This window comes from Copadichromis virginalis, linkage group LG10, assembly GCF_057382275.1.
Source record: "Copadichromis virginalis isolate Kocher_CV1m ecotype Utaka linkage group LG10, C_Virginalis_male_GT1.1, whole genome shotgun sequence".
Classification (NCBI taxonomy): Eukaryota; Metazoa; Chordata; class Actinopteri; order Cichliformes; family Cichlidae; genus Copadichromis; species Copadichromis virginalis.
The window spans coordinates 31,109,083-31,126,906 of NC_140627.1; the positions used below are offsets into that span (position 1 = coordinate 31,109,083).

At 38.5% G+C, this 17,824-nt stretch overlaps 1 protein-coding gene across 1 annotated transcript in view; it reads right to left on the reverse strand.

The window, feature by feature from the left end:
* Positions 1-17,824, reverse strand: part of LOC146700796 (polypeptide N-acetylgalactosaminyltransferase 10-like) — a 128,907-nt gene that overhangs the window by 61,450 nt on the left and 49,633 nt on the right. Inside the window, exon 4 of the mRNA XM_085471045.1 lies at positions 16,934-17,100. Within this exon, the coding sequence (XP_085327171.1) occupies positions 16,934-17,100 (167 nt within the window). The remainder of the gene's footprint in view (positions 1-16,933; positions 17,101-17,824) is intronic.

The following is a 17,824-nucleotide window of genomic DNA, read 5'->3' on the forward strand; positions in this document are numbered from 1 at the left end:
GAGATGCACCACATCATAGTAACTGTAAAAAGAAAGCTCCAAGACTTTTGCAGGACCGTCAACCTTTATTAATGATATATAGAGTAGCTGTGTCAGCCCAATGTTGCTCTCAACTGTGCAGTGAATTAGTGGCAATTTTGCTCTGCAGAGAGAGCAGTTCAACATGCAAAGCAGCTCTGGAGTTTTTGAAGCTAGGTTAAGGAGAGAGGTGAGCAGCAGTGTGGCTTCATGCTGAAAAAGAGCACTACAGATGTGATGTTTGCTTTGCGAGTGCTGATGGAGAAGTACAGAGCAGGTCAGAAGGCGCTACTACTGAGTCTCTGTGGATCTAGAGAAGTGTGTGACGGTGATACAGGACATGTATGAGGACAGTGAGGCAGCGGTGAGGTATGTGGAAGGAGTGACAGATTGAATCGAGCTGGGGGTGGGATTCCATCTGAGATTGGCTCCGAGCCCCTTTTTGTTTGTAGTGTGATGGACAGGTTGACAGACGAGGTCAGGGAGGAGTCTCGATGGACTGATGTTTGCAGATGACATTTTGATCTGTAGTGAGAGCTGGGAACAGATGCTGGGAACCTGCAGAGGTGGAGGTATGCACTGGAGAGAAGAGGAATAAAACTTAAAGCAACACAGAACAGATGTAACGGTAAAATAAGGAGTAGAGGTAGTAAATGTAGATGAGTGGGAGGAGTGGGAGATGAGTCCGGGGTGACAGCAGAGGTTATGGAGTTATGAGAAAAAGTAAGAGAGGCAAAGCTAACATGGTCTGGACATGTGCAGACAGTGGATAGACTGGAAAGGATACTTGAAACACCAGGTAAGAGAAAAAGAAACCACCGAAGACTCTTGAGTGTCGGTAAGGGGCCATACAGAGGGCTGGTGTAACAAAGGTGGATGTTAGGAATAGTGTGAGGGAGCCACATAATGTGGAGACTCCTCAAAGTAAGAAGAAGATGGTAGCCAAACAGTAAGAGATGTGTTTAATGATATGCTTTAGATGTGTGTTTCATCCAGTTCACAATGTGCCACAAAACAATAGCAAGAACACCAAAACCAATTCTGAAGGTGGACTTTCTAGGAAAACAGATTATAGTTGGACATTCTGGAAATTTCTCTTTCTCTAACCCTCCTAAGACAATATTTACATGCAGCACAACCAACCTATTGAAAGATCCCTGCAACACTTGACCCAGTAGAACAGCACATACTTCATGCTATAGTCTCTTATAAGCATAAGTAGGTTCTCATTGGTAAAACTGACATTGTATAATCAAGTACTCATTCAGTGCTTAGAATAACCAAGTACCCCAAAGTAACTAAGTGGTTTATCCGCAGCCCTGCTTCACACTATACATTTCTGGCTCTTTGTTGTCTGGGGAGTGTTCAAAGGTTCCCATCAGCAGCACAAACTGTCAGGGTTCAATAAAAATCAAATCAAATATACAGGAATGAAATAATTTCACTGCATTTTCTAATCTATGTTCCTGTGATGAATCCTGTCAGATAATATGCTCGACTTCCAGAGACTTAAAAAAAAGCTGCGGTGATTCTCCCAGTAATGTTCTATAAAACTAAAAGTATGCCATCTATCTAAAAACACGGCAGGTATTAAAATCAGGAAATAAAAAGACACAAAATCGATTGTTTCAAACTATCCACTCAAATGGAAATGCCATTATGAAATTCTAGGACTAATTGACACCAATGACTCAAAGCATTTACTAAGGCAGAGGAACAGTTCATGCATTTAAATGACTGACAGTAACCACCGAAAAGGTTTAGTTTTCTTACCTTTTATGGTGCGAGGAAAAGGGAATGTGTATGATGACTATAATAACTGTAACCCCCAAAAGAGGGGGACTATTTTCCCAAATTTAAAGTTCTCAATTGATATCCGGTTGTTCAGTCTGACGTCACTAGCCGTGTCTGGGCCTAAACTCCGCTGCAGGTCCATATATCAAACGATCACTATGGCATTAGTGAGAGTTGAAAAACTGTCTAAAGTCTTTCATCTTTAATAAAATGATCAGCGTTCTGCTCTACCAGGTGTAACAATTGAGTTTAACATCCAGGCATCCATGAAAACGGAATTTATGACATTTAACGGAGTTAGAAGTTAGAAGCTAGCGAGCTAACTCCCTGCTATCTAAATACAATATAGCATGTCCTGACTGCGGGGTTTTGGAAACAAATTAAAACGTACAGCTCTGTTATCACTTCCAGCATAAATGAAGACAGAAAACTAAACAGCAGTGACGTTTGTAGGGTTACTGAAGTTGGGCTAGCTGGTATATAATGATGTGCTAGCGACACAGCTATGTTAGCATAATATAAACAAGCTAACTTTTTTTCCACTCGATAAAAGTTAACGTGAGTGTTCTCGGTGGTCAGGAACAAATGTAATCGCATGGCAGGATGCTGTAAAAGGACCAAACTTCAGCCAGGAGAACAACTGAGATAATCCATCCACAATACGAGGTTAGTCATTCATGTACTGCTGCATGGGCTGGGCTGTAGTTACATCCTAAGGTTTTAAAAACTGAGCTTAAATAAATGATTAGTGGTAATAAAAGCCGAGGGAGGTCAACAGTGATCACTGACTGTTTTAGGAGCTTTTTGAGATCAAATAGAAGAAAATACATAACATTAAACATGTTATCAACACAAAAGCCATATTAAACGCAGACTACTTTAGGCCCGGAAGTAGGATTCGTCGCATCATCACTGAACAACCGGATTGCAGTGTCAGTAAAGTACTCTGAGCAAAGTGGCCAATGTTTGCCAGGCACTAGCATTTAATTGCTCCCTTTTCAGGTCCTGATGTTCTCAGATGTCCTTGCAAATATAAAGTCAACACTGATCTCACACTAAAAAGTGGAAAAAAAATAAAATAATTATGCATACTGAAAAAAGGCCTCTTCTATACATATTTCTCTTAAACCTCTGTTCTAATTATCCATTGTATTCATTCAAATGTGAAGGTGCCTTTTACAGTCCAATCTATCAACCATAGTCAACCATCAGGTGTGCCAGAGACGACCTAATGTCCAAGGTATTCACTAATATGGTCTGATGAAAGTCATAAATCACTTCATTCTTCTACAAAGCACCAAGCTCACATCTCTGACATTGTCATTCCCATTAACTCTCACCCATCTTCCCCTCTTTGAATGTTGTTTCACGCCTCTTGATTGTCTCACTCTGTGAGTAAATGTATTTCCCATGCCCATTTATCACCTGCCTCTACACAGCACTTTCATTTTCCTGCCAAAACACGATAACTATCATTTAGGACGTGTCATGCCATCTCAAATTGCTGGCAACAAATTTCCTACCGAGGATATAGAACTAATTACATGTTTGGAAACAATTAGAGCCGTTCACTAAACATTTGAGAATACAATCAGTGTCAAGTTTAATACTTTCGTTCTACCATACCGATTTTTTTCCTCCCTTCATTAAAATTCAGTGTTATCAAATGTTATGTTTGTTTTTCAGACAGTTATCTAATTGATCCCATCAGGCAGCGGAGGGAATAATCCAACTATCAATCTCAAGTCAGTGATAGGCTTCCAGTGAATACTGCAGTGTGGCTCGGTGGTCCTGCTGAGCGGGACCGTCGCTGTCACAGAACACAGTTAACAGTGACACATGGTGCCTGGTTTAATGAAACTGTGCTACGACGATGTCTGAGCACAATAATATGCCAGAGATAAGACGCCAAAGAGAAAGAATGGAGCTGCAAAATCAAAATCCTTTGGGTTTTTCTTTTTTATCTTTAACAACACAGCAAAAAAAAATCTTTTATTTTCTAAATTTAGTTTTTCATTAAGAGGAGAAAAATCATTAAAGTGATAATTGACAACTTTTAGAGCTGACAAATCAGACATTAACGACTCGTTCGAACCAGAGATAAGGCTGCTGAAGTGCCTACCACCGTTTCATGGTTCAATCATTGTAGAGTAAAACAAGACAGGGAAGGGAAAGAGACAGAAAGAAAAAAAAGTCGGTGGCTGCTTGGTTGTTTTATTACATTTGCAGTTGTGATCACCAACTGGTCGACGGTTAAGGGTGCAACACCCTCAACATTCAACAACCACTTTCAATTGCAAGGTGGATGGAAATCTGTCACCAAACAGCCGCGGTGTAATGTCAGACAGACTGATAAAGGATTGCATACAAGTGTCGTCCAATGTATAAACACAAGCAGACTCCCAACATCTTGTAGTCAATCTGAGAGAATCTTTGCAGATCTCTTTGCACTAGGGCAGCGGTCCCCAACCCCCGGGCAGAGTCGTTTGGTACCGGGCTGCCAGAGTTGAGGCTCGGGTGTGAAATTTATGGTTTTCAGGGTTTTTAGCGTTAACTCAGTTTCCCTGGGTCTTTTCCCGTGTTGTAGTTGTGTCTCTTATTTTGATAGAAATATTTACGTGTTACCATAGCGATCAGAGAGCATTAAGGGGCAGAGGGGAGGATGTTACTCTCAGTGTTGTTGGCGCATTTCAGGAGGACGCTGATAATAAAGTTACACAATTACACATGAATTCGTGTTTATTATTATATTTACAAAACACCATCGTTTTTGTCTTGGTCGTATCATTTTATTTTGTAGTATTTATCCGTGAAACCTTAAAGGCCGGTCCGTGAAAATATTGTCTGACATTAAACTGGTCCGTGGCACAAAAAACGTTGGGGACGGTTGTACTAGGGGACCCAAGTCAGCTAGTAGCTAACGGTTGTGTTCAGGTCATGTTCTTATGTCAGAGCAAGGCTGACAACTGCCTACGCCATTTGGCGGTTAAACTGCTTGACATCCATGTACATTTTTGCCAATTTATCAGTTAAAGACAAAGACCTGATCTTAGATTCATAGCAACAATTTCAAGGTCAATGACATCACTGCAGAGAGTTTGGTGGCGCTACGGTCTTCAACCACGGTTTTCTCTAGTGTAGCAACTGTGATTGTTAAAAGTGCAAAGTTGAAATACTGACATGTTTGGAGGTGTTATTGGTTCTAATGGATAAAGTTCTTTGAAAAATCTCAGTACAGCTTTTTATAAGTATCCTTCAACAATGACCTTTCTCAGCTTTCTAATACGGAATTGGGAAAAAAAACCCAAACATTTCTTTGTTTGCCATTGAACGCTCCATTATGCTCACCAACTAGTTACAAACTTTGTCTGCCATCATTCTCATTTGGTTCAAAGCTTAGTAGAAGCAATGGGTGTGAAACAAAGTAAAATGAAGGGCTGAAATGGCAAAGCAAACAGCTGGAAAACCAACTCTTTCAGGGAACCTGCAGGATCAGGTGAGAATGCACCGTGGGTTAATCACTTTATGCAATGCCAATCAAATTACCTGCAGTAATATCATCTATTGTAGGAAAGGAAGTGTTGATTAGTGCAATTTTAAGGATAAGGGGAGCCTATGTCATGGTGTTTTTAATCATTTACTATACGTACACAGTAGATAAGGTAATCCTCTTTTCTTCATCTGATAATGATTTAGGTTATTACCAAATAAAAGTGCTTTATGTGTTCTTTTAACGATAACGTGTGTGTGGTACTCTGCTGAGTAATCAACCTCAGGCATGCCATGACAGATCATATGATGAGATTCCCTCTCATCTACAGAAGGAAAAAGAAAGGGGGCTGATTTTGGACCAGAAGCAGAATTCTTTCTTTCAGTCGTAGGCTTTAATCAAAACCCAGCAGGTGCTGAGGGTACATCATATCATTTTCTACTGAGACCATTGTAGGAGGGGAAATTGGTCCCTCTTGCTTTTCTATGATGAATTTCTTACTTTATGACTGTTGAATGTCAGTGGCAATAAAAAAAAAAAAAGTAAGAAAAAAAAAAAAGAGCAACACTTGTTCTTTGATTGAAATACAATGAAAACTGATATTTACTGCCAATCATTTTCTAATGATTAAAGTTTTTCCATGTCGGCAGCAAAAGAGATTAGAAGAGAGCAGAATTGAGGTTAGTAATGTCGCAGCCAACAATCCCAGCAGCCAATCAGGCTCAAGGCTCCACCAGAGTCAGATTTAGGAGCTTTGTTGATCTGATGCCTGGAAGAGAAGGAGATCACTCCCACAGATTACACATATCACAGTCCCAAAAAAGAGGAGAAGAAGAAACAAGCAGAAAACATTACGATGACAACTCAGGATCATTTTAAGACTCACACCAATGCATCACCGTGGCCAGTTTTATATTCCTTTAGCTTCTCACAGGCGTGCACAGCACTGAGTGTACACATATCATGACTAACAGTGGTGGTAATTTAGAAAAGATCCACCAATCCACTCTGTCAGATCAATGTACATTGACTGAGACCTTAACCAGCAAGCTGTGTGTTGATTAGATGCCTGATCTGCACTAAACTCAGCTTTGCTCTTCACCTAATGTAATTTGCTGTACTGAGCTAATATTGATACATAAAGCTATTCATGCTCACATGTATCATACTGCAAAAAAAAGCCGTGACAGTGTGTAAATTAACATGATGTAGTGATTTATAGGTTTCATTAACCCATATTTCATTTACAAAAGAAAACCTGGTTTAAACTGGGGGGAAAATGACCTCTTTGGAATTTGATGGCTGTCCTTTTGAAACCGTTGCATAAAAAAATTAATTAAAAATAAAATTTTATGATTTTATATATGATGACTTTTCATGAAATGTGTTCATGAAAAGAAGGAAGAAGAGAGAAGAAGAACAATGGAAGAGAAGAAGAAGGCAAAGATGGATGAGGAAGACAGAAGGATGGAGAAAGGAAAGGAAGGAGGGAAGGAAGGCAAGAAAAAAAATGAAAGAACGTTTTATCCTAAATTTGAAAAATTATTGAGAAACAGCAGCTGAAGGCAACAGTAAAAAAATACCGTAAAAAAAAAAAAAATACAGCAATTAAAATACTCAAAATAACAAAAAACAAATGAAAAGTGATTATAAACTACTTGTTAACTAAATACTCCAAGATTTTACTGCAACACAGCAGACTTGATACAAAGAAATTTATTTCCATTTAGCTCACAAAGGGAATCTGTTTCAGGAAGTCATTTGAAAAGGGAGACTGCTCAGAACTGCTGTTACTACATTACTGACAACATCGAGCAATTAGACAGGAAACATGTTGGTTTAGATCGAAAAAGGGGAAAAAGCACTACAGGAACTACTCTCTGAATGTCAGGTTTGTGTGTTCCAATAAGATCCATTACATAGTTTGCCCATTGGCGGGTTTTGTTCTTTGTCTGCAACTGCAAAATGTCACAGCCGTGAGGTAAAAGACCACAAGAAAACTAATTAAAAAAAAAAAAAAATGTAAATAAAAAGGACAACAATGCATTAATGTGAGATGACAAATGAACGACGCTGGAAAGTTTTGCAACAGTCAGGGCAAATAAAACAAGCAAGCAAGAGTCAACAGAAATAACCAAGAATTGAAATATGAAGAAATGTCAAAGTCAGATAACATATGATATTAAACCACTAAAAAAAAAAAAAAAAAAAAATGTAAACCCACCACACTGAAATGGATTCAAAGCCACATAATGCAGTCATAGCTTGAGCTAAATTTGTGCATTTAACTTCATTTAAAGAAGAGCGTAGTTGCCTACACTCAGCTTTGTAGGTGTGTTCCCATACAGTCCTGATCAAAAGTTTAAGCCCACTTGAAAAAAATGGCACCAAAAATAAAATGAAAGAAAAGAAAAAAAAACAATTCATACTTTGCATGGTTGGATCTTAACAAGGTTCCAAAGTAGAGCTTCAACATGCAACAAGAAGAAGTGGGACTGAGACAAAACATTTTTTGAGCATGCAATTTACTGAAAACAACACTTAAAATGAAACAAGCCGTTTCACAGCTGATCAAAAGTTTAAGACCACATGCCTTTAAAAGGCCAAATCTGTGCAAAAATGTGTCATTTTCTGTCAGGTAGTCACACTGTCATGATGTTCTGATGGCAAAGGGGAAAGGGTTGCTGAATGTGTGCCATCGCTGCTGAGGTGGGATGCAGTAAGACAGGTTTTTGGGATTTCTTAAATGATCCTGATGGTTATGGAACAAAAAAAGTCAAGTGGAAGACCCCCAAAAAAATGTAACCAGCACTGCGCTGATGGTTCCAATTGGCCGTCCGTCAAGACACTGGACGATCGTCGACCCAAATTAAGGGTGTTACTGGTGTCGACTGCAGACCCATAACCATCAGAATCTGAGACTGAAGAGCTTCAAAAACAAAGGCCTTGTCTTCTTGAACTAGAGTTTTTTTTGGAGGTGTGGTCCTAAACTTTTAAGTGGTCTTAAACTTTGGATCAGGACTGTATTTTTTTCCCCAATAACTTATGTTGTGTACCGTGTCACTGTACTTCTGCAGTGTGTGGAATAGGGCTGTGCGATATGACCAAAATCTCATATCCCAATATAAGACATCTATCATCCCGATAACGATATAAATCACAAAATTTTTACATTTTCTGTAAATTCTGTGAATCTTAAGCAGCTCGACTTGCATGAAGTGTGTTCAGCTGGGTGCTGTGTACCTAAAGTTGAGACTTTTAGCTATACATTTTTAGACATAAGTTGTAACGGACGCCGTTTTCTTTGCGAGTATTTATTACACGGCGTGCTCTAGAAAGCCTGTTCTAATGTTTGAGTCTAAGGTTTATTTTTTAGCACCTAACGCCTCTTTTTTGTTTCTCATCCGTAAAACTCCGCATACTCTTTCACGATTTAGTTTATTTTGAAAAGCCTCAACAGGATCTTGAGCTTTATTGTGAAAGGTTTATTTGCAAAACAAACAAGCGGAAGGCGGAGCAACGCCATTGTTTTACCGTCGTGGTTGCTAACGACAACGCGTAAAAACAGTTGCTTGTCTGTCCGTAGTGTTGTCATATTAAATATAAGAGAGAACTTTAACAAATTAATATAGCCACTATAATGACCATCAAAACGATGAAAAATATTTCCGTAAACAGTTTATTTTGCGACACCATGAAACAAACGATAGCGTAAAATGAAACGATAGATGTTTTTATATTATCATCCGATAAATATCCTTATATTGAACAGCCTTAGTGTGGAATATAGTGCAAACATTAACTAAAAAAAAATAGCATTAAGTGCATTAAACTTGCAAATAAGCAGAGCTGACTTAAAACACAGGATGAGCCACACAAATTTCACATACTGTGCTGGATTAACTTTACTATTTAATTTAGTAACAGCTGTGTTAAAATAAGTTACATTAACTCATCTTATTTTTTATTTTTGGTACAGTTGAAAAGTAAGAAAGGAGAAGCACAAACAAGATGAGACGTCAAAGAGATGAAACAGGGCAGACATGTCTTATCCTAAAGATAAGACAAAACAAATGACAAAACAGAAACGTGAACACTCAAAGAAAAGATTAGAGACATGCAGGGAAAATGCAGAGAAGGAGAACAGCAAAAAGAAGAAGAACGGGAGGGAAGACAGGAGATAAAAGAAGACAGAAGACAAAAACAGCAGGTTTCAGTGTTTTGCGTGTTACCTATGAGTCAGTGTTCTGCCTGAATGAACTTCTCCAGCAGCTCAGAGGTAAGCGTGGGCGAGCGTGTGTGAGAAGGGTACAGCGAGGTAGGGATCACGTTACCCTGACAAGGTGCAACGTATTGAAAAACAGATGAATGTGGATGCAAATATTGCTAAATGTAATATTTTTCTTCCACGCCGGTGGGTGGCAACAGCCAAATCAATCATCACTTTGAAATTACAGCAGAGATTTTACACAAACATTACTTGGCAGCGAACATTTTGTACAGAAAAGTGTGAACGTTTCTTTTTTTTTGTATTTTCCCAAACAGGTTGCATAATTAAAGATGACATTTAAAAGGACAACTTCAAATGTATATTTTAATCTGCTGCTTTGGAGTCTGGCTGTGTTGACCGCATTGGCTTCGGATACACTAAATAGCTTACTTTTTTGTGGGGTTGGTTTACATTGGGCTTTGGTTTAAAGAGAGATTATGTTGTGCAAGTTAGTTTTTTGTTTTGTTTAAAGGTAAACAGTAACGATGAGAATCAAAGAACAAAGGAGTAGCAAAAAGCTTTCCTGTAGCTTAGGCTTGTTCATGAGTCTAGGATCATAACACTCAAGGCAGGGGTCAGATGGGTTTTGTGGGAAGTCTATATATATTTCCCACGGTGCTCAGAGTGCAGATTATTTTAAAAGTTACCTGTGCTGTCCTTGGTGCAGCTGGTTCCCACTGCAGAAGGACAAACCAATGTGGACAAATGTTCACCCTGCTAAGATGTCAAGTTCACACAATGTCTGGAATTAACAAATGTTTTCTCATTAGCTAAAAATAAGTATGAATAATTTGTTTTGTTTAGTACTTGTGATGACATCTATAGACTTAAAATGAGATTAATAAATCTAAAAGAAGGCTTCAAAGTTAAGTAATTTCTTCTTATAAAAGACACAAGATGAATACATAACTAATTCTTCTGCACTGAAGATGCCACTTAAGACAGAACAACACCACATGCAAGTTTATCAGGCAATGCCTGTAAAACATTTTCAGCCGCTAGCCCGCTAACAAGGTGACACAAGCACAGCACAACCTGTAATATCCCAAACCTAAACCCCTGAAGATCAACAAGCTATTATTGGCAGTTTGAATTATATTTTACAATCAAATGCTAACATCAGTAGAAATTTACATGATTATAGACACAAAGATGATTTTGCTCATCTGACTGCAGTGTTTTTATCAACTGCGTGATAAATATGTTGTGTTCAGATGAGCAGAATCAACCTGGGATGTTCTTACCTGGATTACAGCATAGGGACCTGACACCCCTTCTATAGTTTGAACAAAAAAACTTTTCTTCCTATTCATAATAAATGATCACCTCAAGCTGCCATGGTAACTGATGGCCTGCTGAACTGCTCAGATATATTCATGACTTTTTGTAACATTATTTGGCATTTAGAAATGAAGACATAAATGCATGAGCATAATAAATAATGTGGGAAACCATAAAAAATAAAAAGTGCTCTTATTTTATAATCCACTTTGATGTGTTCTAGTTCAGAGCTACAACAGAAGTTCTCTCCTCCAGCTTGTTCTGATGAGTTTATCCATATCTCTCCATCCTCCATCTCATCCAAATTAAATTCCCCTTTCCCCCCCATTATAATTATTTCCCATTTCATCACAGAGCGATGCATAAATTTGCACATCAACCTCTTGATAAACGCCCATGTCTGCTTTGCAGTGGAACTGAATTTATGTTCTTGTGCACTTTTGTTCGGTTGCCTGAGGACACCACTGTAATCATACCCCATCTATCCCAGTGTGCTGTCTCTGTAATAACTGATTCACTCAGTATGTGTTTTTTTGCGCCTGATAAACTGAAAAAAGAAACATCTGTGAATGTTACATTGCTTATTCAGTTTGGGAGGAGCAGTCTTTGCTGGTTTTGAGAAGCTTCAAGTCACAGTCCCAGCTTTATTGAACTGCTGCCTGTACAAGCAAAATGTACAATACGAGGTTACCACAGTGCACTTCTCTTGTATATAGAACTTTAGACTGTGTCTCCCCAACACTACTTATTTAAGTGGTGTTTTTTTTTTAAACACAATAAATTAACTCTGGAAATAGATTTTCTGCATTTTTACTGCACTGTAACAAACTGTTGTACAATTATAGGACATTTTGACAACAACGTAGCGCATTTTAACACATCTAAACACTGTAAATACTGATGCCTATGGAGAAATTATGTATATACAGCTACAGCTATACCGTAAACCATTCATTCTATATTATACGACATTATTTTCTATATACTAAGACGTTGTTTATGTACATTACAGTACTTTACTTGCCCAGTAGTGGCATAACTCACTTATGAAGGTATTAATTGCTTTAACATACAAAAATCTAAAAGTTTACCGTTTGAATCCACACCTGTAAATGGTATTACAAAATTGTAATGTAATAAGTGTTTTTTTCTGTTTTTGGTATTCCTATGACATTATCCTCACTTCATCTCCCATTGGTTAAAATTCATGAATGATCCTGGATTGAACACAGTTGAGAACTGAAGATACTACAAAGATTGTATTTAATATTCCACAATTTGGTTGTATATGTATGATGACAATACAGAGTCTAGTCTAACTTTTTTTTTTTTTTTTTTTAACAGTAAGAAATTATAAAAATAAAATCTTACCAAATCATCAGAAATTGTGCACATTTCCATTTACCCAGTTTCTTCCTTCAATTTTATTTGAATTTTTTATGATAATATGCTCAGAATAAAGCTTCTTTAACATATTAGAGGGTAAATAAAGTCTGCTTTTTTTTTTCTTTTTTTTTATAAAATGTTGACACCTGGAAATGCCATATGGTACTGCAAAAACAACTGAACAGTGACCTTTGTGTGGTCATAGGCATGAGTCATCACAACAACCTTTGCAATACTCAGTTAGATAATTCACACTATAAAGCCACATTATTGTCACACTTCTAGGTCTCATCATTGATCGTCCTCTGGGCTTCATTTTATAATGACACTGATTTATTTCTCTTCAGATTACTTGTGGATATTCAAGTCTCTTTCAACTAAATACCACTAGGCATCAGAACCCATTAAGGTATTCCTGAAATCATCTATAGGTGTGAATGCTCAGCAGCCACAGTCAATTATTCTGTGTGGCTTTGTTCTTTGTGTTAGGAGGCAGGCTGTGCTTTGCAATCAGTCAATATACAAAAAAGTATAACTGACTGAGTCACTCAAAAAAAAGAAAAGAAATAACCTACAATAAGCTTGCATTAGATTTCACAGTTCTTCCATAGCTGGAGTGAAGAAGTTCAAACCCTCAAATTAGAAGGAGCACAAGGAAAGAGTGGATTTTGAAACTTTACAACACTGCATGAGACAGATTTAATTTGTCAGTTTCTCAGAATCACAAAACAAAAACGTGCTTGTTTATTTGTCATCTAGAGGCAGAATTACAGTGGTGGACCAGCTGCAATAATAATGATTTGGAGTACTGAGTGACCTGAATGTTTTAAAGCTTCAACCAAACCGGGACTCAAATATGTAAATTTATCTATTCTTTTCACAATACATGCATTACCACACAAATTCAAAACAGCTGATGAATTAAGAAACAATAATTCGGCATTATTCATTGGACATCTACATTATTTAGGATTCTCTGATGCTACCAACCCCCCCCCCCCCCCCCCAAAAAAAACAAAACAAAACAAAAAGTCACGTCAGGAATAACTTCAAAATTTTCAAAGATGCCCCAAACCAGAGCGCCACAGTTTGACAAATTACCAAAAAGACCTGTAAGTAACGCATCTTACACCTATGCATCCCAACAAGGCAGCCACAGTTTAACGATTAAAATATTGACAGTTATAATCTTTTTTTTTTTTAAAGTATCTCTTCCTAGTGCCTTTTTTCCCCTCAACTTTCATCATCCTTCTTTCCCACCTCCTTTTGCAGCCTTCTGTTACAAAGCAATAACCCTCACTCTCACTAACCTGTCACAGTGCTTGTACTAATTCGACTTGTTTTTAAGTATCTTAAGTCAATGTCTGGTCCCATTTTTTAAAATAATGCATTAGAATAAAAAAAGAAAAGAAAAAAAAAGAAAATCTCCTACCCAAAACTCCCTTCTTAGTATTTACAATAATGATGACTTCCACGTACAGCTCCAGCAACCGCTTCCCTTTCCTTTTTGGTTGACCAAAGAAAGTGAAAATCTATAGCAACACATTAAACTTAAATAAACAATGTTATCTTCAAAAGACGCAAGAAAATGATTTTCAGGGGAGGATTTAATCGAGTATATAACTTTAGAGCTACATCTTTCATCTGCATATTCATTAAACATGATGTTCGGTTCCAATAATAGTCTTTTGAATTCTAACTTTTGAGCACAAGAACTGATCTGAAGCTGACACACACCTACACGCACATTACAAAATTGCAATTTATGTAAACTGGGAACAACAGTACTCTAATTTCACATTTAATTTAATCTATTTTAAGATTCTTACACTTTTAACATCTAAAAATAACATCACAAGAAGTTAAATTAGCTTGAAATGAGCAGAAGTTCACAATCCACTTAAAACTTTCCTGAACCCAAAGAGAAAAGTTCTGTTGCGTCAATACAACACAAAGCTGAGCACAGCAAGCACAGAGATAATATAAATCATCAGGTATCCTCTAAGTCAAACAGGAATAGTTGCATTAATTATGATATTAAAAGGAGAGAAGAGGCTGTTCCTGAAACGCCGCTCTGCAACAAGGCTATAATTACACAACATATAAACCTGGTACTAATTAGCACCTCAGAAAATATAACTGCACTGACAAAAACATCTCATCAATTGTTTATCTTCCTCATGTCAGCAGTGAGGCACCAAAACAAAACAGCGCCAATTAATATAACAGGCCATCAGTAACTCTGCGGGCTAGCCTGCTGCCATGGAGCACGGAGATTGTTAATCAGCCTGAAAGAAAGTGACAGGGTTTGATAAAATGTGAGCGGTTACCTGTCTCCTTAACAACCGACAAGAGCAGTTCACCTCTGAAAGTCGAGTAAAAATCCTCCTTCATGCCAGTTTCTTCTTCTTCTTCTTTTTTCTCCATAAATTATTTAATATCTAAGGAGCTGGAAAAGTGAACCTGAAATTATGCATCACACGGTGGCTTTGCAGCAGGCTTCGTGATTAATATCGTGTTCTCACCTCCATCGAGGCCTTGCTGATAACATTGCACTTGTCCCCCCGATTTATTATGTAAGGGTTCAAAGCTGTACATTAATTCCAGAGTTCAAACTGATTAAGCTGTCTGTGTGAGAATACCGGTTCACACCAGAAAGTAGATTATTCTGCTGCTAACCTCGCTAACACTAGCCGGGCCACAGAACCCCCTCATCATCAGCATCTGTTCAGAGACGGCTGCAGGCAGCAGCTCCGAACACATTAACAATATAAATTCTTTTTATGCAGACAGGGAAGCTTTAGGCTTTGCTTTGAAAACTAACCCACGGTGTCGATTTTAGAAGGAAAATACACAAACAGCCATGACAAACATCTAGCATTAGCTGCTTAAGCTAAACATTTGCCCTGGCATTATTACAATGATACAAAAAAGCTCAGCTGATGTTACGAGCTCGCACATAGAGCTTGGTTAGGACTTGCATTTAATATAACCAAGTGTAATATTAGTTTGGGCCACCACCAAATTAGCTGAACCACACCAACTCCTCTAAGTTGCTGCGCCACTGCAAGCCTCTTTGAAACCCAGCTGTCCCTTTCCTGCTGTTTCTGCCTTATTCAGTATCATAGCTGTTCTAAGTGGTCTGTGTTGGGTTTTTGCTACAGCTGCCTGCGTAAAGTAAGTTGAAACGAGGATAGGAAGTAGAGCAGGGCGATATGACCAAAAATATTTATCACGATTTACATTTGAAAATTTGTGATAACGATATAACTGACGATATAATTGACACTAGACAAAATACTTTACAACTCCACAACTTTATTAGGGGAAAAAAAACATCAATGCATTTTCACTTAAACAAGCAGCTGTTTTTTATCTGCATTAAAGTTATATAAAAATTTAACAGTGCAAATGCAAATTCCTTGCTGACAGTTTAACTAAAAGGCATTTCCAGTGGAAATTGGCCGACACATCCTCAGCATAACCATGTGTAATATCCACAAAACTTAAAAAGAGGTTATACACACACAATACAGTAACATTATGTTGAAGCACAGTACGTATCACTCCGCGAGGCGCCTGCCTACGATAGCTGTAATGCTCCGACAATCCATCAAGCGGTGCGGCTTCGTAGCTCAGCAAAGTCGTACTGAAACATTTGACAGATTTTCGAGCGCCGTGTACATAAAATCGTTTCGAGGTCAGTAAACACAACCAGAATTCATACATAAGGCACACGGGATTATAAGGGGCACTGTTGACTTTCAGAAAAATCAAAGGATTGATTTTAAGTGTGCCGTATTTTCCAAAAAACAGTAATAATGACGGCCCGCTAGCATGCTCTACCAAAGATAGTGTTTTGTTGTGTATCTGACGGACGAAAGCCAAACCAGTTCCACACCACTGAAGTTGCAGCATTTTTACAAACCAATCCGCTTTCGCTCTTCTCATTCTCCGTCGCCGCTATGTGCGTATGAAAACATAGGCACTGCGCATGTGCGTTTTACCCATATTCTAGCGCGATATTTCATTTTCTTATCGTTGCCCAACATTATACCGGTATTACCATGAACTGTATGATATGGCCCAGCTTAATAGGAAGGACCTAGAAAACAGCCTTGACCCCAAGTATTACTACTGCAGATAGAAATAATATTCTTGGAATTATACTGAATGGGTTACAAATAAGATTTCTGCAGTATGCATTATGTTTCTTATTTTATTGTACTTTTACTGACCATACTGGCAAGAACAACCAAATGCTCAGAAGTGAATTTAGGCAAGGCTCTCAGCAACAAGACTCTAGTCTTGTTAAGAAATGGCCGACAGGCCCAGTGAGATACATTTCTGAAATCCTGACTCACCACTATGAGAGAGAGTGTCTCCATTTCTCTCCCGGTCTGTTTATAATATACATACGCATGAGTGTCTTGGGATCACTTTCGGGCCTCCGCAGAAGCTGGCCGCCACGTTTACTTCTGAGCAGCTCGGTATTTGTGCAACAGTCAACATTACTAGCAAACAAATGATTCAGTGGTTTGTGTTTGTGCATGGAAAGGAGCAGGGGAGGACAGAACAGCAGAAATAGTTCACCTAAAGTTCAGTTATCTGTAGCAAGCCACACAGACTGTGCGTATGTACACGAACGCAGGTGTTTTCTCCTCAGTAGTGATGAGCGTGTGTGCGCTGTGTACCTTTGTCGCTGAAGTCGTCGACCAGGATGATCTCGGCTATGAGCTGTGGGGGAGAGCGATTCAGCACGCTGTGAACCGTCCTGAGCAGCGACGACCAGCCCTCGTTGTGGAACGGGATGATGATTGTGGTGTTGGGCAGCTTCTCTGCATACAGCTTGTGTTTACAGCTACACAAACACATGGAAGACACAAATAAGAGGGGAAATAGACAAAAGGGAAATATGTAATAATATATTTTTAGCCAGTGTGAAGTATCTCATTAACTACTGGACAAAGTTTGATGACTTCGATGCCCAATTACTGTTAGTAATACTAACAACCACGAACAATCTCGACACACACTTCTTTCTAGGAAAAATCAATCCAAAGCTCAGTGGTATTCTGAAATCGGTTGTTGCTACTGCGGTTCCCGCCTTCTGCTTTCTGTGTAGTACATGCAAAGGGGTGGGGGGCGGGGGATCCTAGAAGGGAACCTTGCCACCAAGTAAACACTGGATGGTACCAGTAATGACAAACCAATCCAATGCTCAGTAGTACTCTGAAATCTCATCTAGAAAATGACAGACAATAGTGAAAAATAGCTATAATTCAAGGCGTGATAACAAAGGCCTCCAACTCCATAAAGGATTATAGGCCTTTTCGTTTGGCCCCAACAGAAATGTAATTTTGGATTGCTCCCTGGAATTGGTCACTATTGGTCTGTTCTGATCAAAGCTGTCCCTATTACAGTATTCACATGGGTAATACATCTACAGGAGATAAATCTTGGAACAAGTGGTTGATGAGCAACGACTGTGTTGGTGTGACCAGTAATGGCCTGCATTTTCCATCCACTTTGTGCCAAAACACTATGGTAGATACACACCATAGTTCAGTTTGTTAAAGCAGAAC